This window comes from Dufourea novaeangliae, unplaced genomic scaffold (genome assembly GCF_001272555.1).
Source record: "Dufourea novaeangliae isolate 0120121106 unplaced genomic scaffold, ASM127255v1 scaffold208, whole genome shotgun sequence".
NCBI lineage: Eukaryota > Metazoa > Arthropoda > Insecta > Hymenoptera > Halictidae > Dufourea > Dufourea novaeangliae.
Genome location: NW_015374114.1, coordinates 228,338 through 256,026, shown reverse-complemented (window position 1 = coordinate 256,026; position 27,689 = coordinate 228,338). Strand labels below are relative to the sequence as shown.

Here is a 27,689-nt window from a genome sequence, read left to right as displayed (position 1 = left end):
TCCCCCCCCCCCCCCCCCCGGCCCTGAACCTCCTTATATCTCCGTTCAATCGGAGTCGTACTTATCGGTGTCGTCTTTCTTGCAGTCTTGCCAGTCCTGATGAAGCTTTAACATTTTTTCAGCCATCTGCAAGCGGATTTGGAATTTTTTGAATTGGGGTATTTTCTGGAATGCGTTCACGAAGTCCACGATGTCACGATGCGTCGGAGAGCTAATTGGGACGTGTGTCGTCGCCAGTTTTGTCGTCTCGGTCGTAGACGCGTTCACAATCGTCCCAGCCATGGTATTGTTGCTGCTGCTGCTGCTGGTAGTGGTGGTGGTGGTGGCTACTGGTGACGTTGCTTGTTGTTGTTCGGGCTGCTCTTCTTCTTGCTGTTCGATTTGCTGTTGTTTGTATTGCGGTTGCTGCTTGTTGTCCTATGCCGCCTTGCTCTTGTTCGTCTTAAAACTGACCTGAAGCACCCGGTTGCCGAGCGCGTAACCGTTCAGGCTCTGAATGGCGACCACCGCCTCGTCGTAGTTGGTCATCGTCACGAAACCGAAACCCTTGCACTTGTTCGTCTGCAGATCTCGGATCACTTTGACGGACTGGACTGCGCCGAACGGGCCGAACAGCTGCCACAGCACGTTTTCCTCGGTCTCAGGGGCGAGATTGTAGACGAAGATGCACCAGCCGGAACCGTTCATCGCGTTCCCGGGTATCATCGAGTTCGCGATCAGATCGCCTGCCAGCGGGCTGTACCTAGAACAGTCGCGTCGATACCGTGAAAACGTTCGCCCGTCGAATGAATTTTCTTTTTTTTTTTTTTCCTTTTTTTTTTTTACACCAATGTGCGTGTATGTGTGTTGGTCGATGGGTTTCGTGGGGGGTGGCTTGTGTCGGTGAACGAAGGGCGAGGCTTTAACGAAGTAGGTAGCGCTGCCGTGCAGTTTGGTGTCCCTCGAATCGATCGGATTTTCGTTCCGGGGAGAACGCACACAGTGACTCAGAAATTTGTTCATGGAACAGCTATAGCATTTATTTGGTCGGATTTTACGTCACAATCTTTATATCGTTCTTTATTCGTTATTCGAAACTCTTTACCTAGATAATGAATTTGCCGATCTCTGCAGGTACTCGATTGGAAACTGCAAGAATTGTACGAATTGGTAACGGGACATATTGTTGAAATAGGTAAATCATGTTCCGCGAGTTTTCGATAAGCAAAAGTCGAGGCGTAATACCGCAATCACGTCGAATAGTACAAGGACCACCGCAACGATTTTCTTGATTGCTATATGCAAATTATTCGACCTCCTGGAAATAAATTATCGAACGGCCTGGCTCCGTTGCATCGACAGCGCTGTTCTTTGTGTAAAAGCTTCGACGTTCGATACCAATCGTCGAACTAAATCGACCAGGTCAGACTATTTCGATAGAGGCACCGTCAGTGGTCTCTATCGAAATCGTGGATTTCTTCAGCAACACCAAGACTCGCGATGGTCTGTGCACCGTGAGAAGACCAACAAATTGCAAGTGTGGTTGTTTGACGTATTGTCAGATGACAATCGCGAAACTTGGTGAAACGAATTCTCGAGTTTAAGACACTCGATGAAATCGACGACGAAAATTCGGGAATTTTTCGTGCATTTTCGATCCTCGACTGATAATTTAGTGGTGGTCAATATAGACTTCTATATTATACACGTACAACGTACATTTTTTCATCAACTTATTCTCTTAAAAATAACATTTGTTTATGAAAGTTTCTTTATTTATGTTAATAAAAGTATTATTATTACTCGATATTATTTTTTAAATGGATTTCTGTATGCATATATTTTCTTTTATGGATACTTTAGCACATACTTCTTGAGGACATTTTCCAAAAGTTAGTAGTCTAGTATAGACTAAAAACATTCTGTTGACGAACTCATCGCTACTAATGACTTGTCTGTGTAAGTTCCTCTTCCACAAACACCAACGCGAAAAACAGTATCTATCAAATGCGAAATATAAATGAAAATTTCATCGATTCTCCGAAAATGCACGATTTCTCAAGATTCAAGTCATTGTGCACACCCTATCGCCGAACGAAACATCTTCCAGAAGCGAGAGTAGTGAAACTCGTCGCGCAGGTCTACAGAACAATACAATAAAACAAATTAAATTGGAGGGGGGGGGAGGGGAGGAAAAAACACTACTGCCTCGTGATGTGACGAATTCCAGAAATGAAAGAACAGAAACAGAAAAAAAAAAACGGTTTTGCCCCGTGAGAACGCAACCGTTGAATCGCGCAAGGCAACATGCAAACTGTACGGGCTGGAAAGAAAAGCTGCGCGAACTGAACCGAACAGCGCGCACGTTCAATTAATGGACTGCAAAAGAAAGGAACGGAATTGAAAGAAAGTGGAAAAAGCAAAGAAAAAAAAATCGTTACGGCGATGGCATGCGGTCGTTAATCGGCATGCAAGAATTTCTGAGCGAAGAGACACACAAGGAGGCTGAATGACGGCGTGTTCGAGGGGTTGGAAAAGAGGATGGGATGGGGGACAGCGTATTTACAGAGATGTAGAGAGAAAAAATGTGTATCTACGTACCTACTTGACGTCACAAGCCGCGTTAAAACAGGGCACATCTCAGTGAGTAGTCAGTACAGTGCCGGGAGGTGAGAGAGACAGAGAGAGAGAGAGAGAGAGAGAGAGAGAGCAATTACGCGTTCGTTAAAACGAACGGTCATTAGAGGAACGCGAGAATATATGCAGTATACTACGGGCGTCTTCGTTGGACAGCCCTTGCTTCGCGTCAGACCGAACCAACCCCCTAACCAGTGTCCTTTCGTTCCTGTTCCAAGTTTCCTTTCGTTCGTCTGTTAACCCTTCGCCTTATAACACCGTGGCAGAGTTATGGTGACAATTAGTATGCAATAGACGTGAATATTACTCGTTTTCTTCGAGTCAAATATTACATTGCCGGTAGTGATATTTAAGTTATACAGTAAACTGTTAAATTTTCGATAAAATTTGCCTTTTGTGCCTGGGAGACCATTGAAGTAATTCTGAACACTGAAAATGAAAAGAAAATCATGAAGGCAACCGACTACCCCTCGGAAGACGGGAACGTACGTGTATTTCTCCCCCAATAGAGTAAAGTCGCGTTAACTGCGGGAAATTCGGCACCGCATCTGCGCGGTATGTGTGGACACCGTCAAACCGTTCCAACCACTCGTAAATTTAGAGCAGAAATTTGTTCGACCATCAGTTCTATCTTCTGTATCTACAAAAGCTAAGAACGTGGCCAGCTGAAAATTATTGCATTATTGTTCTCACCGATAACCGGGCATTTATTCTTTTCTTGGGGCTCCTCTTGTTCGGTTGTCGGTTTCGCGAAGGGAAATAAATTATACACTTCACTGATTCCAGGGGGAATACTTCTCAGAGGTGGGGATGACGCGTGAACAGTTGACAGTAGAAGCTTCTCCGCGCACAGTTAACGCGACTTTACTCTATATTCAGCTTCTCGCCGAACTGACGTTACATGTACCGACAGGGTTGTTGATCTTACTCGAAAAAAATGAATCGAAAGGGTGGAATAGAAAATGCATGTACAAGGCTAGATTTATTACAAGTGAATCGGATTTGTGTCTGACCGTTTCTGACCGTTTTCACTTGCGTTAATGTCAGGTACGTGTTCGTACCGTGTTATATTCGAATATTATAGGAATAGTTTTTAAAAATTCTGGACTAAATAGCACACAGGTGTCGCGACTTCCAAGGGTTGAATCGTTTTTCTCGAACGAAAGGAAATATATCAAACCGAGGAGACTTACGTTAAGGGTTCGTCGGTTTTGTCGTTCAATCGATATTATTGGCAATTTTCGGAACGAAATGTTACCGTTATCGTGAATTATTGTTTTTTGTTGGTCGACAAGAAGAATGGCGATGTATCGGTGGCATTCTTCTTGGAACAAGAATCACGTACGATTCTTTTGTTAGCGATATTATTCGTGCACCAACGATAAGTGCAATTTCTATGGTTCGATATGTTTACGTGATCACTATCTGTCGTTGGAGATCGTGCACGTAGGATTGCTCTCGGCTCTACTCTAACGACATGTGATGGACAAATATGGGCAAAATGGTGAGAATATACAGTTACTCTATATTATATTCGCTTGTGCAAGTCGTGAGAGTCCTGTTTTGCAGTTCCCTGTACAGAGTGTTTCTCTTTTAAAAACGTTTTTGGCTACGTAACGAGGTACCTATGAATTCATTATGAAAACTGTGTAAGTATAACACGTTGACTGCCACTTGTTCCAATGAGCCTCGCTTTTCTCCGGTACTTTACTTGCACAGATCGATTATACCTCTTGATATTATTTTTTAAATATTACTTAACACTATATTATATAGAAAACATAGCTGTATTGCACACCTCTGAATTGTAATTATCGACAAAGTCTGCACAGTGCGCAAAAGCCATTGAAACTATCTTCGTCTTATTAATCAATCTCCGGTTAGAATATTATTTATTTATTACTATTTATTAATATTGCAATATAGCGAAACACCCTGTACAATATTCGTGTGCAAACACATGAAAGCTGATCGTGCGTGAAATCCTTCTCTTTCATCTCGATTGATCGATCGATCGACGAACAGAGTGGCCGAAGGTCAGATCGCGCGGGTGCACGATCTTGGATCGAACACGACCGACTTGAGGCGAGCAACGGAAGTCGAAGAAAAAAAAAACGAGAAGAACGTAAGACGGAAGAGAATGTTCGAAAAAGAAAAAGAGACACGAAATATCCTTTCGATTCTCCGTGGACCGAAAGATCGATCCATCCGCGGCAATTCCATCTGTACAGTCCGTACGCGCGTAGAAATGTTCTTCGAATGTCGCGATTCCAGGTGATCGAGGAGCAAGGCTTTTTCTGTTGTCGTTTTCGAAATACGACGCGTGAATAAAAGCACCGATAACTGAAGAAAGAGATCGATTCGACAGGTGACAGAGCTCGAAATCTCGGACAAAACGCCGCGGAGACGATCGAAAAGAAAAAGGAACCGGAAGTGAACGGAAAGACATCAAAAACAAATCGAAAAAGTGGTAACTTTTGTTTGTCGGCGCACTGTATGTACAGTGAGAGTCAAAACTAAGTGTACACCTTACAAAATGTGAGATTCATGGTAATACTTCTGTAGCAAGATTTAAACGTGAGTGAAATAAATATGAATGAATCCCATTCTTTCAAAGTGTATACTCACTTTTGACTCTCACTGCATGTAACACTCCACGCATACGAATCGATTCGCGTTCGAAACAGAGAATCCTCGCCTAAGAGTATGCTTTGTGACGTTTGCTCTGGGTGGAGAAGCGTTTCGAGAGATGATGGAAAGTGACGGAGGAAGAGATAGAAAGACAGAGAGAGACAGAGAGACAGGTAAACGTGGAACAGCGTGAGACGAGAGAGAGAAATTAGCTTTAGAAATTTCATACAATATGACAGAAATTCACGATCGTACTCGAAAGAAACTAAAAATCTTGATAGACTTTAAAAAAAGGAAACACAAAACGTGATAAGAACAATTTATTTCTCGGACAGATAATCGGTAGAAATTAGAGCAGTGTGAGACGAGCGAGACAAAGAGAGAGAGAGAGAGAGAGAGAGAGAGAGAGAGAGAGCATTAAAAATTTCATATAGAATGACAGAATAGTCTTGATATCATTTTCTTTTAAATTAAAATGTTTTGAATAAATTTCCTGCGAGAAATGCCTATATATTTTCATGGACAACTTGTATCTTGAATCAATTTCTAAAAAAAATGTTTGATTTCGATGAAACTTCGGATCAGAGTGGACCCAGAAATAGCCGGTTAGAGAAAGAAAATCTAAAGGTGAATTGCCATATATGAAATTTTTAATAAATCACGCGTGTTTGTGTCGGTAACAGAGAACGAAGCACCACACTGAGGATGAGGGTGGAGAAGAAGAAGTAAAAGAAGAAGAAGAAGAAGAAGAAGGGAAATTGGTGTCGGAAACGAAAAAACCGGAACACGGGAGCATAGCGGTAATAACGAAAAAAATACTGACCTCTGTAAGCCTTTGTTAATGGCAAGCATGGCCTTGCCAGTGCTAAAACAAAACACAAAAAGAACAACGTAAGAAGAGAGATACTCCGGGAACGAGCCGAAAAAAGGTAAAGGGATTTTAAGTGTATGTGTGTGTGTGTATATATATGTTTTCTGTGTGCGTGCGTGTGTATGAGTGTGTGTCGGTCGCTTCCTCGTGCTTCCGCTAACGTTTTCATTTCCGTTCACGGGGGACTACCATTATCTATTTGGTGGCTCTCCGTTTCCTTTTCCCATCGAGAAGGAACTCAAACGCAAACGGACAGATAGAGGAAAAAACAGAGAAACAGAGAGAAAGATGTAGAGATAGAAAGAAAGAGAAGCAATAACGAAAGTAAATTGAACGGAATGAACACGAAAAGTGAGGGAAAATTATAGTCGGGGAGAAACGGCGAAGCTTCCGACACCATTTCTCGTCTCTCTGACACGGAAATTATCGGGTGAATCGAGGAAAAAGGTACGCGAGATCGAAACTTCTGAGGAAAATGGAGAAACGAAACGCAGACGCGTTATACAGGGTGAGACGCCTAAAACAGGCCACTTCAGTATCATGACTGTTACTGGTGATAGAAAAAAATGTGTCACACGAGACTTGAATGGTATCGAGGAGCACATAATTCGATGTAAATAGTTTCTTGATAGGTGGACGCGTAGAGATCGTATGATGATCAACTTCATTTTTTGAAATGGAAAGATATGTTTTACGAACCATCTAGTAGAACGTTTTAGAATGGCTATAAAGATCTACTTATAAAGGTATGTAAAAAAACAGGTCTTTCTATCTAAAAAAACATGAAGTTGACGCGGCGGTCGTGCACGAGAGCCATATTCCGATCGTCATCGACGTTTTTCGATTACCTCGTTTTCAATCGAATTTCACGTCAGCCTCGCGGTTCACGGTGAAATGCGTATGAAACGAGATCTGTAACGTCGAATACTTACAAGGAATTAGGTGGCCTTACACTTGCGTCACTCTCTGCGCAGTGTTCTCAGGAAATACATAACGATAGTTGACACAAGAGTACACTTCGATTTCGTCACCCGTAATTTTTCACGTACGACGTATTAATTTCAAAGCAATCTCTCTCACGCGACAAGAACATTCGAATGCGACCCTCTGACATTCAGATGTTATCGTGGAACAACGATCCTGGCTCGATACCTCTTTTGCACGCGGCCGTGTCCGACGAAGGTTATACGATACACCTTTACTCGATCGATTACCGTGAACACTCTTACCGTAGATCGCGAGGATAAGAAGCAACAAAACGTTATAAGAACCAAGAAGAACGTTTGTGTGTGCCTTGCTCCTCCATGTTCCCAGAGTGGTCAAGGATGAGTCTTTCACGGAATCAGCTTGTGACTCTTTGCACAATCGACCACTTACACTTATCTAATATATATGTATATATATATAATTATTTCTAACTATAATTAGTAGACCGAGGATCTCTACGCGAAATGACACTGTTACCAACTTAATCCACGTGAACAGGAATGAAAATATAAATTACTTCCAAGTTCAGAATAAAATAAACATATTTACGTTTCATTGTATATTTGGCTCGATCTTCTGTGAAACGCGTAATGATTCACGGTCCACTGATCAGTAATTTAATTTAAAGACCACCTTGTACCACTCGTTGCTGGCTAGGATAGGGATTCCAGGATCTGCAGGGAAGTGACAGTGGATGGAGGAGTGGAACGGATCGTACAGAAAATCTATCCAATCAAAGTAAAAGGGTGGGAGTTGGTGGAAGAAAAAAAAAAGTTAATCAAGAGAAACGACGTTTCGACGCGTCCCGATAATAAAGAAACGTCGGATACGCTCCGAGATATATCGACGCTCGAGGGGGATTAAAATAAAACGTCGCCTCACTTCGTGGGATTGTTCGTAATTGACTGATATCGCGATCCCCGGAATCGGGATCGAGCCCCGATATATTTCGAGTAGCGCGACGACGCCACCGACGCCGTTGAAATATTGATATCGAGACGCATCATCGATCCCCCTCGTGTGTTCTCTATTGAAAGGCTTCCCCGTCGAATACGCTCGAGACTGTTGCACCTGTTTGGCCCGCATTATTTCCCGGTGCACTTTTATTACACGCGCGTTCCCTCCGATCGATTACTGTGCGACAAATTTCAACTTTTTTTCTCCTACCTCGTAACGGTTAACAGATGTTTCTGGTAGATTTTTCTAAGCTGAATACGAATCTGTAAACCGATTTTTCTCAGCATGCCTAGTTTTTGAAAAAATGAATTTTAAAGAAGTTTGTAAATTGTCAACTTTGGAAGTGATGTTGTGGCACGAACTTTGGACTCTCGAAACGTAGAATGCACCAGTAAATGAACACGTACCGGTGAATGAACATTATATATAAAATCGAGTAAATTAAGCTATTAAAATAAGCAAATGATTAAATACTGATTTCTTTAAATTCTTTGTTCATATTCAAACAATTTTCACGGCATCGGTTGGAAATCTTCATTTGCTAGATAATGTTCATTCACTGGTGAAATCTGTATTTTTCTATTTAATTTAATTGATTAAATTTTTCCAATTTTTCACATTAAATCGATACATTATAAAAGAGTATAGACTTTTCATGTGCCAAATATTTCTTAATATCATTTTCAATTAAAACCCGACTTTAATAATTACAAAATCTCCCAAGTGTTCATTCATTGGTATATGTTTACCTTACAGAGGCTGAAAAAAAAAAACAGGACCGAGAGATCGCAAAAGGAGACCACGCGCGCGGATCACGAACGAAAAAGCTCGTGGTGGTTCGACGTGTGTTCGAATCGATGAAAAAGAATAGATCAAATTACAAAAAAAAAACAGAAACAACAACAAAGTAACACAACATGAGTCGTATGGTATATGAGGTGCAGTAGAAGGAGCCTGCAGTGTACCGAGGTACTCGAACGGTGAGTGCGTAAACAGGGGGGAAAATGAAAGAAAAAGAAAAGATACAAAACGATCTGACGATGATCGATCGATCCACGTGCAAATCTATGTCCTTATCCACGAAAAACAACGGTAACAAAAAAAAAATTACCAATCAAACGTTTCTACATTTCACTCATCGCGATCCACGAAATTACAATCGATATCAACTTCGATCGATCGATCGATCGATCATTCCGATAATCTGTTCAGAGCACGTATCTATTCTGAACGATACGGAACAACTGATGGGAACCGAACGAAACTGACAAGAAGAGAGATAGAGAGAGAGAGAGAGAGAGAGAGAGAGAGAGAGAGAGAGAGAGATAACGAAGAAAGAGGTGTGAACGGAAACTAGGAAACGGAAAAAGTTAATGAAAATCAGAGAAAGACAGTAAGAAGAAAAAAAAGAGAGATAGAGAGATATAGATAGATAGAGAAAGAGATTTCTGGGTAGAGCGAGTAGAGGCGAGTAGGTACCTGGATAGTGGCGACAGTGGAATGTACCTGAAGCGGCCGGTTGGATGGTGGATCGGGCCGCCGAATCGTCGGGTCGCCTGCGGCGTCAGATAGGCGGTCAACGGCGGTATTGCCTTGTTGTTGTTGCTCGGATTGTTGGCGAACTTGACGGTGATCGGCTCGGACGAGCCCTTTGGAATGGTACCGTTCAACTCTTGGATCGCCTTCTCGGCCTCGACCCGCTGGTCGAACCTTATGAAACCAACCCCCTTCGACAATCCTGTCGGAATCGGTTCTGGATTATTTTTTACATTTCTTTCTTAATGTTAACGCTCTATTATCTTCTGTGGTGGTATTTTTATAGGTGTTGATAATGTCTCGAGCCTCGTGGACGTCACGGTAGATCCTCCGATTACTAAACGTTTCCTCCCCTCCACCAGAACACTATACAGTAAATTCTCGATGAGCGCACATAGGCTCCTCTGAACATTAAATATTTCATGAACTAATGGCCGTATACGGCTGAAATAAATATCATTGGCTTCGGAATTCAAAGATCTATCACTGTGCTGAGTCTCATTGAAAAGTCACCGTTCGACCTGGGGACAGTGCTGAGGAACCTTCGGACACTCATCGAGGATTTAATGTATTGGGCTTAGGAAATAAGTGGCCGTTCGTTTTTTTTTTCTTGACACGTAACGTTACGTCCCCTTGCTATAATTGTAAAATACACGTGTAATTCTTTTTCAGATTGTTTACCTCGTGGGTTGATTGACAAGTTGAAGTTCGGTAGAGTCGAGATTTTCATCTGTTGTACGAAAACAATAGGTGGGGGGACCAACCAAATAAATTTTCGATCGAACAGCTAGCAGTAGAATAAGCTGATCACCTTAGGTGATACGTCCTCTATACACAATGCACATCCATATACTCTATTTTTCCAGAAGAATAATAAGATCCAGAAAGACAGTAAACTTTCCTATCGACTTGTCGCACAAAATGATAATCTTCTTTGAACGTTCATCGCTACAATTGTCTTCTGACTCGTGTCTGACCATATATTCATGAAAAATGCTCGCGTCGGGAGGATCTACCGTGTGAACCATAAACTGTGTCCTCGCGCTCGACTTCGTCCTGGAGAAATTATTTCAGGGTTATTCGAGCTCGCGTCACGGACCAGTGATCGTGTGCGCGCAGAGCTTCTGAATGATTGGCTGACCGAAAAAGAAAAAAGAAAAATCGGATCGAACCCGGTGTAATTAAAAATTGCGCTCGATGCTTAGTGATCCGTGACGTGAGCATGGAACACCCTCGAATGGATGATGATGCTGCTAGGGCTTTCGTTCCACGCTCTTTTAAAAAGAAGAGAAGAATGAACAGAACCGTTGCTTCTGAAGCCCTTATGCATGGGCAGGGTGGACTTTGGGGTGCGCTCGAGTCGCCAATGATATTATCCTCCGGTATTGGAGAGCGTTAAGACCCTCCTCTATTGACCGAATTTTCTTTTTTAACGTAAACCCAACAAATATCAACCTCTAAATACAAATTAACAATGAATTTACAATTTTTAAAAAGATTATTACTCCGATATCTCAAGTTAGTTACGGTAATCGTTGTAAAGAATCTTATTAGTTACCGAAAAAAGATTATAGGACCATGATGTGTACGCCATTTGTGTATGTGACTTCAAAGTTACAATGGACATACACCGAACGCATAGAGTGTCTGAATATCGGAGTAATTAAACCACGAACATTTATGCAAATGTGAATCTTTGTGGACGCAAATTAACAGAATAGTATTATGGCATTCTATTGTGTCAAGGGGTCCAATAAATTTTCCTCTTATACGAGGTTTTGGACAACTGTATGCAGGCACTGTAAATACACGAAACATACGGTCTATTTAAACACAATAAATACCGAACGGAGTATAGATTATACAAGAATAGGAGACACATCGTTTATATTAATCCAAGTGCACACAATATACGATTAAGGTTAGTTTCATATAATATTTATGAACTACTCTGTAATCTTACAACTTACACAAAGTTAATGCTGAAAACTGGCCGCCCCAGTGCGAATATTATATTCACCCAACGGTATTTGGACAAACATCAGAAACGTGTTCTGTTCATTCCAACGATACAGCCTAGAAATTTCTTTCGTCCCGATGACGAACAACCCTTTCCATGATTTCAGTACATCCATCGACAACATCGAGAATGTCGCGAAAATTCTTTGAAAAAAAAAAGTGGACACAGCCCCCGATATCTCCGAAAACATCCCTCGAACGAAACCAGCTGTAGCAAGCCTCGTCGAGACGGAATGTTGTTCTCTTTCTCCTCGAGACGACATAATTTATGCCAGGAAGCTCCAGACAGAATCAACTGATTATACATAATAATAATAATAATAATAACATTATAATAATAACAATAATACCAGACGGCGAGAGTCTGGTCGCGTGACGGCTCGCAAACGATCTATTCGACCGTTAACGAACCACATTAAATTGCAACACACGCTGCATGATCGCTCGTTGTTCCCCGTGAGATCGAACGAGCACATATATATCATATATACATATACATATATACACATATATAGGGTGAGTCACCTAACGTTTGCACCTCAAATATCTTTGTTGTTTTTAAAGATACGTCAAAAGTTGAATGGTTCAATGGGGCTCACAGGATGCCAAAAAATTTCTGTTCTTATGTCATTTTTTTTTTAGAGATATCAAGATCACCTTCATTTTTTTAAATGCAACCACCCTGTTTTCCGTGACCTTGAATAGTTATAGTCACTGAATTCCTAATGAAAGGGACTATCATTGTAAGTGTTTAGAAAAGGGTGATTCCATTTAGAAAAATGACGGTGACCTTGATATCTCTAAAATAAATGACATAAAAAGAAATATTTTTTTGGTATCGTGTGATCCCCATTGAACCATTCAACTTTGTCTTTAAGACATTGGACGTGTCTTTAAAAACAACAAAGATATTTGAGGTGCAGACGTTTAGTGACTGACCCTGTATATGTGTGTCATATGCATATATATATATATATATTGGGGGCCAAATCGTGCATATCGAGACGAGTGGCTCGGTGCGCGCGGTTCTTCGTTTCTTTACACCGATTTCGTGTTCTCGAAAGAGCTTTGGTAAAGGGACGGCCGTGTTCTTTAAATCCGCCGTGCGACAACGACCGTTTACGAGTTCGTTTTTCATTCATTCGCTCGTTGGATTTTCGCTTTCTCGACGCCACCGGGTGTGGGTTGCGAGAGCGAGAGTCGGTGACCCGCGCTCGGACAGAGAAATGGGAACGAAAAGAATCGAGAGCACGGTCGGGAAATCATAACGGACGACGAATATAAGCGTAAAGAAACAAAAACGGCGCTCGGGAGGATTTCTTGGGGGGTCTGTTTTTTATTTATTTATTTTTTTTGTTTTGATGAACAAAGCAGCCGATTAGAAACGTGTGTGAAAAGAAGAACAAGTACAGAGTGTTTAACGAATCATGTGACACGGAAAATGAAACGAAAATGTGCATTAAGCTGTGTCTACACTATGTAGCGTAACATGTTATATAGCAGTGTTATAAAACTTGTTGGAAGAACGAAAAATGTTGTATAACATTTTTCGTGTTATATACAACAAGTTATATATTATATATTAGAGTGTATAGTCTTGTAATAGGCTATAAAAACATATATTTCACAGCACTGTTTTGTAGACGCAGCTTTACAAAAGGTAATAACGTTGCTTTTGTTTTTTTTTTTTTGTTTTTCAGTTCGGATCTTCCTCGGGGAAAGGAAGCGTTCGTCGTGGAACGTTTCCTTTTCCTTCGATAGATCTCGCGATCTCGAAATGAGCTCTCACCAAACTGGTGTGAAATTTCAACCGAAAGTAGTCAAATGGAATGCCAATTGAAAAAGGAGAAGCAGAAGAAGAAGAAGAAGTGGTAGATGGAGATGAAACCGGCTGCTTTTGTTTTCGTTTGTTTTTACTCATTGGTGGTTCCGGCGTAATAAGGGAAAAGAAAAAAGAGTTGTATGAGTTACGTACCCTGAAAATAGTCTCGGCCGCCGGTCGGAAACTGTCGTACTAAACAGAAACGGAAAAAATCATATCACGTTAAAATTCAAACTGGCAGCATGACGCGAGTCGCTCGTCCCCGATTCGTCGACAGGGGGTGGTGGGGGATGAAAGGAGAACGAAAAAACCGAAACACGAAAGGATGAATCGAAAGACCCGTAAAAGAAGGAAAAAAGAAGAGATCACGATTTTTTCTTCTCGCCGCGGCGTTGAATCGTCGATTTAAACAATTTTCCGTTCGAAAAATGAAAAGTTGAAATTCCGATTCAACGCCACCGGAAAATGAAGAAAAGATCGTCGAAATATATTGTACCCCCGCTCGTAAGTATTAGGACACATTGTAGATACACCGAGTGTCACTAGGCATTATGAAATTTGATAAAAGTCTGAAATAAATACTGTTGAACACTTTGACTGCCACATCACCCAAATACGGGTGATTACTACTTCATTTAAATACCGTTAAAAATTTGTGGCGTAAGATTAATATCGCGGTATAATTTAAAACAAGATCAACAGCCTGTGTTAACTGAATGCAAATACATTTTCGAAGAATTATGACTTAACAAAATAAAGCGTGTCTGACTACGAACGACCTTTCTCACTGTGGCAGTCAAAGAGTTAAGCTGCGTCTACACTATGTAGTATAACATGTTATATAGCAAAGTTATAGAGCTTGTTGGGAAAGCAGAAAGAAAAATGTTATATAACATATTTCGTGTTATACACAGCAAGTTATATGTTATCCATGAAGTGTGACATCATTATGAATAATGGACATGTGAAATGTTGTACAACAGCAAGGTTATATAACGTTTTGTCACACAACACTGTTTTGCTATGTAGTGTGGACGCAACTCTAAGTGATACTAATAAGTGGCCTAAAATAAATCATTTTCACGAAACATTACATTGTCTTCGTACAGGCCAGGTGTACTAATATGCTTACGAGCGGTAGTGTACGCGGTTCGGTGTCCGACCGAATCCAAAAAAAAGAAAAAAAAAATTAAAGAAAACACGTTCAAACTCAAACAGACGAGAAAAGAAACTGGTATCGCATGAGACGAATAAGGGGCGAGCGATTCATTCTGTTAATTACGCTATTGCTCTCCCTTCGTTCTTAAGTTATGCAAAAAGCTCCGAATTATTACGTATATCGTGAAACGAAGGGACACAAATATATGGGATGTTTCAGGTCGGGTGCTACGAAACGAGTAGAAGGTGATTCTATAAGAAAAAAAAAATAAGTCGAAAAAGAAGAAGAAAATTTGTTTCGTCTGATGTTTTGTTTTTCGAGATAATCGATCATGAAAATTTCTTAGATACGCCTTGATTAACACGTCTGTTCACCGCAGATAGTTTCTACTTATTGCCAGCACGAATACACGCGTTTCAGATGAATGCTCAAATACAATTTTCTCGAGAAAAAATCTCGAACGCACAAAAAATATTTATTCTTTTTTTGCCGACATATTTTCTCTTGTAGAATCACTTCTTGCCCAATTGCACTACCAGACCCGAAACACCCTGTATACTCGGGGTGAATTTTCGGGGCGAAAGAACGAATAGAAAGAACAGAAACGTAAAAATTGGTAATCAAAAAGTGTTTTTTTTTTTTTTCGAGGATCGAGGACCGCGCTCGGTGGAACTGTGAAAAGCAAAACGAAACGAAAATTAGCGGGAAAACAGGTGTTCGCGGAACCACGATCCGTGTCCTGAAACGTTTTAATGCCAGATACAGGAAACGGTGTGTCTGTGTGTGTAACATTTAATAAACTGAAACGTAAAACAAATATAATAATTAGTCGACGTTGCTGGTGTGAATGAGAGAACAAAAATTTCTGGGAGTGGAAGGACTATAAAAGGAAAAGAAGCGTCTTCATGTAATTGAAAAAATTGGAGAATGGGTGTATTGTGGCGAGGCCGTGAGAGGCTGTGCGTGATACGGGTTTATGCGAGAAACAATACGGTCGAACGAGAGGCGGAAACCTGTGGTTCCTTCTCGTTCACGTAGTTAAAAAAAAAAAGACAAACAAACGAAAATAAAAATAATATAAAAAAACTGAATAAAAGTGAAGTAAACAAAAAAAAAAGAAGAAAGGTATCACGATCGACGAACGAAAAGCCGTGGAAGCGGGTTCGTTCGTCGATCCACCACGACTCGATTATTTTCACTCTCGACTCGGTTTTCTTTCGACTTCTATCGATTTCTCGACGATCGAACGCGTGTGTGTCGATTGCAGATTACAGGCGCACCGATCCACCCTGCAGAAATGAAAATGAGCGTGGAAAGCCCATATATATATGGCCTGTTCCTCGCACGAGGACTGCTTTCGACGCGTGTCCGACTCGCCACACGGTTCCGATCTACTTCGGACAGTAGTCGTCACTTTTCTGCGCGTCCCTGGGATTTTTCTTTTCGTTTGTTCACGGCTTTCTTTCTCCCCCTTACAAGGAGCTTAGGTTGGTGTCAGTACCCGATGTTTGTTTTTGTAATTTTGCAGACGAGTAGGGGGCCTCGAGTTACCAAGTGTGCTGCATTAAGTTTCGGTGGAAATTTTTATTTAGGGTAGGAACACACACCCCTTGTATGCAACATTTAAACCTTTGCTTTGTTTTTTCAAAATTTTCTACCCCTTCACTTATGTTTGAATAGTATTAATAAACTCAATAGCAGAAGTATTTATGAAAATTATCGTACCTGTCCCCCAACAATCGTTATAAGGAATTTTTTAAATTCGAAAAACCTATTTAGCTCAGATCATATTTCGGGGTAGTTTTTTTAACGGTTTTTAGGGGACAGGTATGAAAATGTTCGTAGATATTTCTGCTATTCAGTTTATTAATAACATTTAAACGTAAGTAAAGGAGTAGAAAATTTTTAAATATTAGAAAAGCTAAATAAGAATTTCTGCCGAAACTTAATGCAGGTAGTTCGGGGCACCCTGCTCACCTGCAAGATTACGAAAACATCGGGTTCCGATACAAACCTAACTCTCCTTGATAGAGCAGCGTTGCGCAACTTGGTCGTTTCTTGCTCACTGCCCTGAGAAAGGAACAGTCGCGAGTAGGCGTCACGATTGGGGATGACAGACTGTGTAGAAGTACCGTAGGGTCTCGATCAGGGTTGCCAGAAATGGACCTCTTCGAACCAATGAATTTTGTAGGAAATATGAGTCTTGTCTCGCGTAGACGGACTTACAAATTCATACATTTATGTTATTATGTATATAGAGTGTCCTAAAATAATAGGACAAACCGCACCATGCATATTCCTTATGCAGATACAAATCGAAAATTTCTTTACCGTTTCGTAATCTGAAGTATGGCTGACCGCTCAGTTGATTGGAGTTCCTTCAACCGCTAATATCTCGGAAATGGAGCTTCAGATTACAAAACGGTAAAGAACTTTTCGATTAGTATTTGCATAAGGAATATATATGTTAAGGATTGTCCTATAATTTTTGGTCACTCTGTATATTTATTTATACAACGACGTTGCCGTAGATTAGTACCATTAATCACCACAGGGTACAGCGTGCAACATGATTCGCCCACGCAAGACAAAAGCGATGTTTCCTAGAAAATTCCATGGTTCGAGGGGGTTATTTATGGCATCCCCGGTCTCGATAGCCAATTTCGTTCGTTCCGAACACGTCAGCAACTCGTCGTATATCCACTGTTCGCTGTCTATTTCGTCCTTCCAAAGACGGAAATGAGAAGAAAAAATAATCAATACCATTGCTTCCGAATAGGGAAACGGTGTCCCTGTAACAACGTCTCGTCGTCGGATCTACAGAGACGGAGTAACTATTCAGGGACAGAGTAGCTATCGAGACCCTACTGTCACCGCGAGTTATCGTTGAACGCTGACGATGATAGGATACACTGCGTGCCGCCAGGATGAGCACAGCTGATGGTGGAGAACGCCAAAGTAAACAGTGACAGACGAAGGGAACAGACAGACGATCGTAGGGTTTCGATCGCCTGGATCTCCCTACCCGTCCCCAATGAGGTGCTCATCCCGTACAGAGTGGACAATACACTCTAACACAGCTGGTGGATGCACACCATCCTTGATTCTCTGAGAGCCTCTGTGGAGCCAGCGTGTTTACGTAAATAAGAGTGGAGGGTGTACGTGGTGAAAGAGAAAGATTGACACACCTCCTGTTCTCCTACCTCTGGCCGACCGCGACAGATCTCCATCAGCTGTGCTTGGCCTAGCAACAAGAGATCCCCTATCCCCAGAAGAGGTCTTGGGCTTCTTCGATCGGTTATCTACATACCTAGAACCGTTGGGGACCAGTTGGGCAGCGCTGCTCTAGAGAATTGTGTTTAAAGTTTGTATGTATGTATGCGTGCGTGCACGTGTGTGTGTGTGTGTGTGTGTGTACAGGTGTATGCATGTCCCCTCGCCTTCCACAGGGCCCCGCTAAATGTGGTCGACACGATCCTCTCTCGTCGCTGAGAACGCAAAAATCCCGAATAATACCCGAAATTAACTTACCGCTCATGTTGTCGCACAGTATCCGCGACGTGATGATTCTGCCGTACGAGCTGAACAGATTCTCCAGATCTTGTTGCGTCATCGTCTTCGGTAGACCGCTCACGTAGAGATTCGCGCCTTTGATCGCCTCGCTGCTTGGTCGCGCGTACGACACCTGAGACAGAGGATATCGTTAATTAGTCGGGGGATCGTTAGTAGAATAAAGTGGAGGATGAAACGATCCGATGGAGGGTTCTTGTACAGTGGGTGATCAAATTATTACGAACACTTCGAAGTACAGACTCCTCTCGATTATCGTCCAGAACTCGGGTCCGCGCTGGGACAATAATCTTGTAGAACAAGCCAGACGATAATTGAGAGGAGTCTGCACCACTCAGTTGAATTTTGATCAAAAACGGAATCGCAGGTACACTTATAATGGGAAGTTTCAGTTTAAAGATTCTGCAAATTTAATTATTAATCTCTTCGTTATACTAGGGTGGTTTATAATTATTGATACAGTCCAGTGTCGGTACGTGGTATTTGTGAATCAATTCTGTATTCAATTGTCAACTACTTCAATCAACACCTTAAATATTAATTTTTCTATCACTGTGTCGATTAGACGATCGAGGGACAAATTAAATCGGGAAAACGAGAGATGGACTAATTGTGATCCAACTGTGCCTTTGACCGCTCTAGTGTGATTCTAGCGTAATACAGTCGATACAGGTTGCAAGTGGAAACGGTGTGTAATAGACGGACATACACTGTCGACACCTGTCGCAAGTGGAAACGGTGAGAAATAAACAGACACACGTATGGCCACTCCTGGTCGGTATCTTAACCCTTTGTACTTCTAATTCTTTTTTTAATTTTTTTTCCAATAACTGCCTAATAAGTGCTTATTTTAAATGTACTTCAAAAAACAATGAATTGATAGTCAAATTCGATTTTCTAGACAACGAAGTTTCTCTCTACACGCCTCGGTAGAGTTCTAGGACAACTACTCTTTTCCACGCGCGATAATCACGTCGTTTGATTCACGCAAGGCTCGACAAAACGCGTTTGAATCGGCGCCAGGCTGCTTCTATTATTGCGGGCATACACTGTTGCAATGCAACGACTATTAGGAATCCGTCTTTCGAGTTTTCGGAAATCGTCCGAGTCGTATACAATGACATCTCAGACGAATTGTGTAGACATGTGGCCATACAATGTTCCGTTTTTTTCAGCTAAAGCCAATTCCGTGGACGAACGTGAGTACCACCAAGAGAATAAATTCGATTGTTTTCTATAGTCGATCATTTTTTTCCTCTGTAATAACATGTTATTTAAACTACACAGGGGGTGGGGAGACATTACCTTGATCGTTTTATTTTGCAGACGAAGACCATTCAGCGAGCTGATAGCCTTCTCGGCATCCTCAGGCCGCTGATAGTTAACGAAACCGTAACCCAAACTCTGACCTGTAACAAAGAAATATTAAAAACTTCGGTGACGGGTAAACCGCCATGGAGAACAGAAAAATTTCCCCTACGGATACGCGAATGAAAAACCTCTATTCTCGTTTTTGATCATTGAATTCTCGTCGTGATTGTTTAAACTATTATCTCCACGTAAGTAAAGCAGTACTGATACCGAGGGAATAGTTTCGAATACTTTTCCAATGTGAAGATTAAATTCGGTCGTTGCAAAGTCAGCTGAATGAAAATTACGAAATCTTGCATTGGTCACGATATTCACCAGATTTTTCCCCGAACGAGAGATCACTTTTTCCGTTATCGGGAGCTCCTTCTAAGAAAACAAAACATTCAAACAGGTAGTTGCAGAGTTTAAAGAATTTATATAATGTGAAAACGCAAATTTTTATAGAAATTCAATATATATTATAATATATATATATATAGCGGATAATATCTCGTCTGAAGAAAGCTGTTAATCATCACGGTGCATATTTCTGTATAAACGTATTACGTAATAAAAACTTAACAAACTCTAATTTCTTTCAAATACTTCAAGAGGGTTTATTGGTCAAACGTAAGAAAATTTGGGTTTCGTTATGTATAATAATATCATAATGGGAATATATATAAGCGTGATAAAAGTAAAAAAATTTGCCAAATGGCAACGAACGAAAAATGGCAAAACGGTTTTGAAAACGTTAAAATGTTCCTGTGAATCATTTATACGTTATGTAATATACACAAAAATACAACAAAATATTTCTTTGATAATTTTTAAGTAATTTGGGAATGTAAGGGTTGACTGTATAAAGGTCAGCATAAGATTTTCGAATAAAATTCGAATAAAATTCTGCCCATCTCTGCTCCGAGCCTGTCCAGAGACTATCAACTCCCCAGACAACAATATTTGCTCGATTCTACAACATATCTTTAAGTTTCTTACACGTTCGACAAGAGTCTCAATACACTAGGAACAGAAACGTACTATCTTAGCTCAAAGGAAATTGTACCAACAAGCGCAGTTACGTCAGAAAGAAGCTTTGAATTTCATTGCATGTTCGAAAGTACCCACTCTATTCCACGATACCATTTCGAATAAATAAATCTTCAGCGATCGATACGTGCACAACGAAAGATCTACAAACATGACCGTTTCGATTCTTCCGGTGACTGGCGTACCAAGGTTGGCGGAAACAGGTCGATCGAACACATCGATTAAATCCTCGGGAACGACGTCTATCGTCTGAACGTGAATATTTATCGGAAGTCTCGCGGATCGTTTTGCAACACAGAATGTGTATCGTTCAGCGATCTCAACGACGCGTCGCGACGCCTCATTGAATGAACCGTTTGCCAACGGTTAACACAGGTTTCTTATTTTACCCGTTTACTGTAAATTATAGTAGGACTTTTGGCGGAACGTATGTTGGCTTTCAATTTACTGTATATTTTCTATTTTACTATATTATTGCTAGATATTATTACATACAATGTGTATTACTATATTACAGAATTTATTTGGTGCACTTTTGTTGCACTTTTATGGGAAGTACTACTCCTTTCACCCTTAACATTGAGAAATAATATTTCGTCCGCATATTCGCCATTTCATTCCCAAATTATTCAAAAATTACCAAAGATATATTTCGTTGTATATTTGTGTTAAACAACACGTAAAATAATTAATAATTGGCAGTGATTGGGATGTGTACCCTAGACTCGGAAAAACTCGATCGGAATCAGCCAAGGCGCTCGACGTCGCGGTCAAATGTTTTTGTCCCGAGAAGAAGAAGAAAAAACAACAGGAAACGCACGGTAGCCGCGGGTACACGGCCCTGAGGATCGGCGAGGTCGAATATAAAGGCGGCGAAGCCTCAAAAACCAAACGACGCCCCCGCTACTCGACCGCTCGAAATAGCGCCGCGACGACGCGACGCGCACGTGCTAGCCCGAGAGCTCGCGGTTTTCTCGAGATTCAAAACCGTTGGGAATTCGGCAGGACGCGCATAACTTACACACCACGCTCCGGATTACGCGTCCGTTCGCTCGTTCGCGGGAGAAATCCAACGAGGGATGAGAAGGGGCCAGGGACGCGCAACATTGCGCAATCCTTCTCGCCCAGACGTCGCGACGTATATATGTATGTATGACTCGGGGGAAAACAATACACAGTATGTCAGTTTTAGGTGCAGGGGAGCACCGGTTGTAACACGGGGTAAGTCGTAACCAGGGATTACACAGTATGTCAGTTTTAGGTGCAGGGGAGCACCGGTTGTAACACGGGGTAAGTCGTAACCAGAGATTTAAACCGGCATAATTTTGATACCGGTATTATGCCATCAAAGCTATACCGAAACCGATATATTACCGAAAACTGAAATAAATACCGGTATTTTTTCGGTTTCTATAAGGGTAGGGCTTATATCGGGTTATGTAGGCCGAAGGTAGAACCGAAAATACCGGTATAATACCGGTAAATCCTTGATGAGTACTCGAAGGCTCCTCGGCACTGAATATTAAATATTTCATGAACTATAGGCCATATGCGGCTGAAACGAGTATCAGTCTACTTAGAGCACCAAACAATGAAATCTGTTCCATATGCAAAATGTTTTTTTAAATAAATCGGTACTCAAAGGGTTAAAAGTCAGCGTTACACCTGGGGACCTCTCCGTATCAGTGAGGGCCTCGAACACACATCGAGCATTTACTATCTTCCGATCCAAATTCTCATGGAATAACAATGTTACAAAAGTAGACTAACCATTTGCCCTAGATTGTCTGCTGAGTGGGACAAAAAAATCTACAAGAAATTAGCAAATTTCGAGTGCAAATTAAAATTGCCCTCCCGCTATAAGAAACCAATTATGTCCAATCTTCCCCGATATTCTCTTCGAAGTGAAGTAACAAGATTCTAGACTACCACCGAAAATCAAGAGATCCTTATCATACCTCGTGTAACAGATATTATCCGCGTAAACACGTGAACCCGCGTGAAACTCGCCATTAGAAACGAGTCACATACATACATACGTATCGCGAATACACGAAATCGATGGAACAGCGGCGTGTCACGTCTACGGTACATTTCGAAATTACGAGATTCGTATCGGACACGTCTGTCATCGACAGGTGTCCGTTACCACACGACTTTCGATCGCCCCCGTGTGTCCATCAGCTTTTTTTCCTCCCCTACCCCCTCCCACCGTGAACACATCGTCGGGTTGAAGAGATTCGACGATGTCCCTGAACGATTCGAGAGATTCCACCGATACCAAACAAGCTGTGAACGAGACGACGGGAGGGAGACTGAACGCGTGGTTCGATGGAAATCAATAAACTGGCGGGAACAGCGAACGGGTATTGTGTATGACGGCTCAAAAGCGAACAGGGAATTCATTGGACTATCTGCTATTAATATTCATCGATTGCTTTTTTTTTATAGAGAATGATACCGATAATTTTATAGGATTGCAATTCGCTTGACCTTCTATTTTGCTATTGTCGAATTTTCTTGACTCGAGGATAATACCGATTGTACACTTCCATAGGATTGCAATTTGCTCAAACTAGCGAGACTATTTTCGAAATATCTATTCTGCTATCGATAAATCTCGACGTTACAAAATCGATCAGGGGGACACAAGGGTGTAGGAAAGAAAATTGCAAGAAATCGTTCGGAAACTTACCGGTGAGTTTGTCGCGTATCAGCTTGCAGCTCTCCACGTCGCCGAGACTCATGAACAGCGAACGTATCTCATCCTGGGTCATGTTCTGGGGCAAGTAATTTACAATTAGATTCGTCTTGGACTCTTCCTGCGAGGCCTGTCCGAGGGTGGATCCACCGTTTTGTTGCACGATCGTGTCCATTCCGTTCGACATCATTGCACTCTTCTACGGGGACGTCTCTAACTACGTACGAAATCTGAAAGCAACGAAAACATCCAACGTTTTACACCCTCTCGAAACAGGAACGATTTTCTCTACAAGGTATACATATCATCGACGGTGTTTCTGTTCCCTTTCGGCCACCTTCGACAGAAATCACCCTTATTCGTGTGATTCGTCCTAGACAATGCATCCCGAGGATCTTAATCTGTGATCGATTACCCCCTTTAACCATTATTTGTGAATCAAAACAAAGGCGTTCTGAAAAATCACGACGAAAATGCAAATATCCTCTCTGGACATATAATAAAATTGCATTGGTCGAGTTTAGATGGAGGATTTTTGGTAAATCCTCCATGAGTAACACTGACTTTTTCATCAGATTTGGCACAATTTCATTCAAACGACAGAATTCCATTCGACACCGTTTAAAAGCTCTCAATCGTTCGCGTATTTAATCGCAGAAGGAATTTCATTGTATTCCACCATTTCTGACGAAACCAGAGTGATTTCCGGACGAAAAATTGCAATTGGGATATCAAGTGGATTCGCGGCTGGCGGTCTGGCCGTTTGGAATCGCTCGTTTTTAGCGCTAAAAGACGAGGAAGCCACGGAGACGAGAGGAATTCTCGCCATTCTCAATGAAGCTGAAACGACACGACCGGCCTAGGAAGAAGAGACACGAAACGAAACGGACGGGTATAAACACACATAAGCGCGCGAGGCATGAGGCCGCGTGTCGACAGAATGTTCGAAGGACGTAAAAACGTCTGTCGAACCAAAACACTGTATGTACCTAACATACACGATGCACAAGCTCTTCTCGGCCACATACAACCCATGGAAACCATCGTGTTCGAACGAAATCAGAGACACAGTTTTTGCCAACGTGTATACACGCGCGTAGCAACAGCCGCGAAATGTTTTTTTTTCTCTCTAAAGCGAGCTAAATATTGTGAATCTCATCTACAGACGTCTCATTATTCGAGTATAGAGTAGACCGAGGCGAATCGGATTATTTTCTCTTTGACAGTAAAAAAATAATAGTTAAAGTTTAAGAAGCTCATTATGTATTATAAATTCGTCATTAGTACATACTTAACTTGAACATTAATAATAAAAAAATAAAAGAAACATAAAAATCTTTCTAACCTAATCCAGACCGCCGAAACATATTTTCCGATTTCTCGAGAGACGATTCTTGGGAATCCCCGTTTGATTCATCGTTGTCTCGCGTAGGAGGGTTGCTATTGCTGCTTGTCGACGCAACGAAAATTCACGGTTCCCGTTAGTGGATGCTGACGTAATCTGACAATGACTTTCAAAACACAGCGTGAAAAGAACAGGCGGTGGTGGCGGTTGGCAAGGGCCGTGAAGGAAGGGTCCGATAGAAACAAGAGGGGATAATTTAAAGGGGCGACGACCCCACCCTCCCAGACCGGTTCTGGTTTAAAGGGCTCCTTTTTCGCCCCCTACCACTTCCCCTTCCGTTCAAACCACCGCCACTGTGCCTCGATACGCTCGAGAAAGTTATATAGGGTGCACACACGGGTGTATCTGCTCGCGACAATTCGAATAAAAAGTCCTGGACGCATCGATCATTGTTCCTGTGGAATTACTCCTTCAGACAGGTCAACGAAATTATCCAACGGTTTCGTCTCCGTGAATATTCCTGCGGCCGAACCGGTGTACGGCGCAAAAGGGCCTAATTAGAGAGAGAAAAAAAAAAGAAAGAGAAGTGTTCCACGGTCAGTGATCAGACGGCCGCATCGGGACGGCCACACGCCAATGGGGAGGAGGGAAACAGTAATTCCACTCGAGACACCCGGTAGGGCTGCTGGTCACGGCCCGTGGAAAGAGACAGATGGAGGGAGAAGAAGAGAAAGGGGAATTATACGATACGTTCGTGGGGTGCCAATGGTGTTCACGGTTTAAGGCGAATACACACAGCTGCCACGACACATATATATCAGCCGGCACGAGCTGCTACCGGTGCACATTTTAATTCTCTCGTTTCCCTTTTCCGCCCTCCTCCCAGTCGTCCGTGTGTCTATCTGTCTGTCCTGTCTCTGTCGGACGTATCAGCTGTCCTCGGAGCCGCCCCACGCAGGGTGGAGGAGAGAGCCTCTGGGTCTCCCCGTGACTGTGGTCACCCCAAACGGACTGACCACGCTCGGCTCAAGATAATAGATAGCTTTTATTATATGCATCGAACGTGCCCCACCCCCCCACACACACGGGACAGACAGACACCCCTTATGGGAAAGAAACTGGAACGGCGAAAGCTGGCGGAGCTGAACTCCGCTCGCTTCACGAAGCCAGCCACCCCCCGCCGCCACACGTTCTTGGTGACGTTAAGGGGGTCAGATCTTTCCCAAGGATCTCCGTTATGAAGGGAACAGAGCCTGTTTCTCACGGATCGAATGACTCCGGCGATGAAAAGATAAGGTCATTGTAATAATATAAATAAATCTAAGCAATAAAATTATTTATCTTAAAAACCAAACAAGTGCTATTTCCTTATAATTTAATTCAATTTCACAGCAGCTGCATATAATCCGTGTTTGACGAGTGTATTCGTCATCTAGCAACGTAACGTAGGTACACACTTTCAACCCTTTGCGTTCCAACTACCAATGTAGCTGGCACAAGTAAAGACGATGTAGTCCAACTACCAGCTATCAACACATTATCTTCTTTTATTTTACGAAAAGAAATGAATATACAACTAATACCATTACTTTGATTAGTTCCATATGTATATTCCAAATCTGCTATTACTGTATTGTAAAAAATTACGAATATTATTTTGTTATAAAGTATTTGTAAAAATTCTTAGAGTAGACTACCTAGATGCGCCAAAAATGCACGGATCGCAAAGGGTTAAAAAAAACGGGACCACAGCTAAGATGTTAAACTTTTGTATAAAAAGGGTCTTCCCGTTAATGATAATAAATTATATTAAATTAAACCATGAAGGACAATTTATCTGGCCCAGAGCTTCTGGACTCTCAGACTCGGTCGGTGGTCGGTGTTTACGAACGGAACAAGGGACGACGGAGGGAAACAGCCCAGTCGGAGAAAATGCCGGAGTTATCGTAGTCCCCGCATCTCCTCCGTGGTTATCGATCCGCGGGGTCTCCAGTGCTCGAGCATCGCGGGCGATATTTTAGGACGGCACAATGGAGGCCGGGAGAGATCTCCCCCCATTGTCCCCAGTCGGAGGACGCCTCGAGAATCGTGTATACAGGGTGTGCCAGTATCGATGGTAGAACCGGAGAGAGGGTGATTCTACATGAGAAAATAAGTCGAAAATATGGAATAAATTTTTTTTCATTGGAGGCTTTCTTTTCGAAATAATCGAATTTGAAAATTAATTTGGAACGCGTGCATTGGTCGTGGTATTAAGTAGAAACGGAATGCAATGGACAGACACGCTAGTCCTATTCAATTGCACGCGTATCCAGCAGATTTTCAAATTCGATTATTTCGAAAGGAAAGCCTCAGATTAAAAAAATTTATTCCATATTTTCGACTTATTTTCTCATGTAGAATCACCCCATTCTCGGTTGTACTATCAATAGTGGGACACCCTGTATATATGGCGGTGACTTCGAAACGTTACTCCGAGTCACCCGTCATTATGCACGACGACAATGGACATTACGCGTGATCGCGTGCGTGCGTGGCGCGACTAGGGAAGGGTCACGACGACATAATATAAGAACTCACCCCCAGTAGGCGAACTATCGACCGTGGTCGATCTTAGAGAGAACGGGATCACGATCGACTCGAATTTTTCTGTGTGACCACTGTCCTTGATTGACAGTGATATTGTAATTATAGTGACCGTGTAATTGCCATAGTTCAGAGACAATTACTAAGAATCTCTAACTCGACTTTCTAACCGCCGTACAATTAAAATTTCAGCACGCTCGTTGTGCTATACCCAGCACGTTTCCAGATTTGATTCGTTCGAGCACGAAGGCACGACCGAATCGTGGCACCCAATTGAACAACGAAACTATTCGAACAGTTACGAATCCATCATCTACGTCAGGGGTCGGCAAACTGCGACTCGCGAGCCAAATGCGGCTCTTTGGGTACTTATAAGTTTGTGTGTGATTTTATCTTCATTTAATAAAGGTATAATTAATACTATAACTTGTCATAATATTACTTTAAATTTTCCTCATTAGGAAATATATATCTATGGTTCTCGAATAA

At 41.9% G+C, this 27,689-nt stretch overlaps 1 protein-coding gene across 9 annotated transcripts in view; it reads right to left on the bottom strand.

Moving 5' to 3' along the window:
- Positions 1 to 19: 19 nt before the first annotated feature.
- Positions 20 to 27,689, bottom strand: part of LOC107190924 (ELAV-like protein 3) — a 61,825-nt gene continuing 34,155 nt past the window's right edge. For 5 of the 9 annotated variants that reach the window (XM_015579819.1, XM_015579821.1, XM_015579820.1 and 2 more), the window contains exons 2-8: positions 23,264 to 23,499; positions 19,474 to 19,577; positions 18,130 to 18,283; positions 13,593 to 13,631; positions 9,569 to 9,815; positions 6,071 to 6,112; positions 20 to 742 (exon numbers count right to left, since the gene is read on the bottom strand). In XM_015579819.1, coding sequence (XP_015435305.1) covers positions 418 to 742; positions 6,071 to 6,112; positions 9,569 to 9,815; positions 13,593 to 13,631; positions 18,130 to 18,283; positions 19,474 to 19,577; positions 23,264 to 23,459 — 1,107 coding nt within the window. In that variant the 5' untranslated portion in view covers positions 23,460 to 23,499 and the 3' untranslated portion in view covers positions 20 to 417. The remainder of the gene's footprint in view (positions 743 to 6,070; positions 6,113 to 9,568; positions 9,816 to 13,592; positions 13,632 to 18,129; positions 18,284 to 19,473; positions 19,578 to 23,263; positions 23,500 to 27,689) is intronic. The other 4 variants (XM_015579825.1, XM_015579826.1, XM_015579827.1 and 1 more) reach the window with 4 other exon arrangements.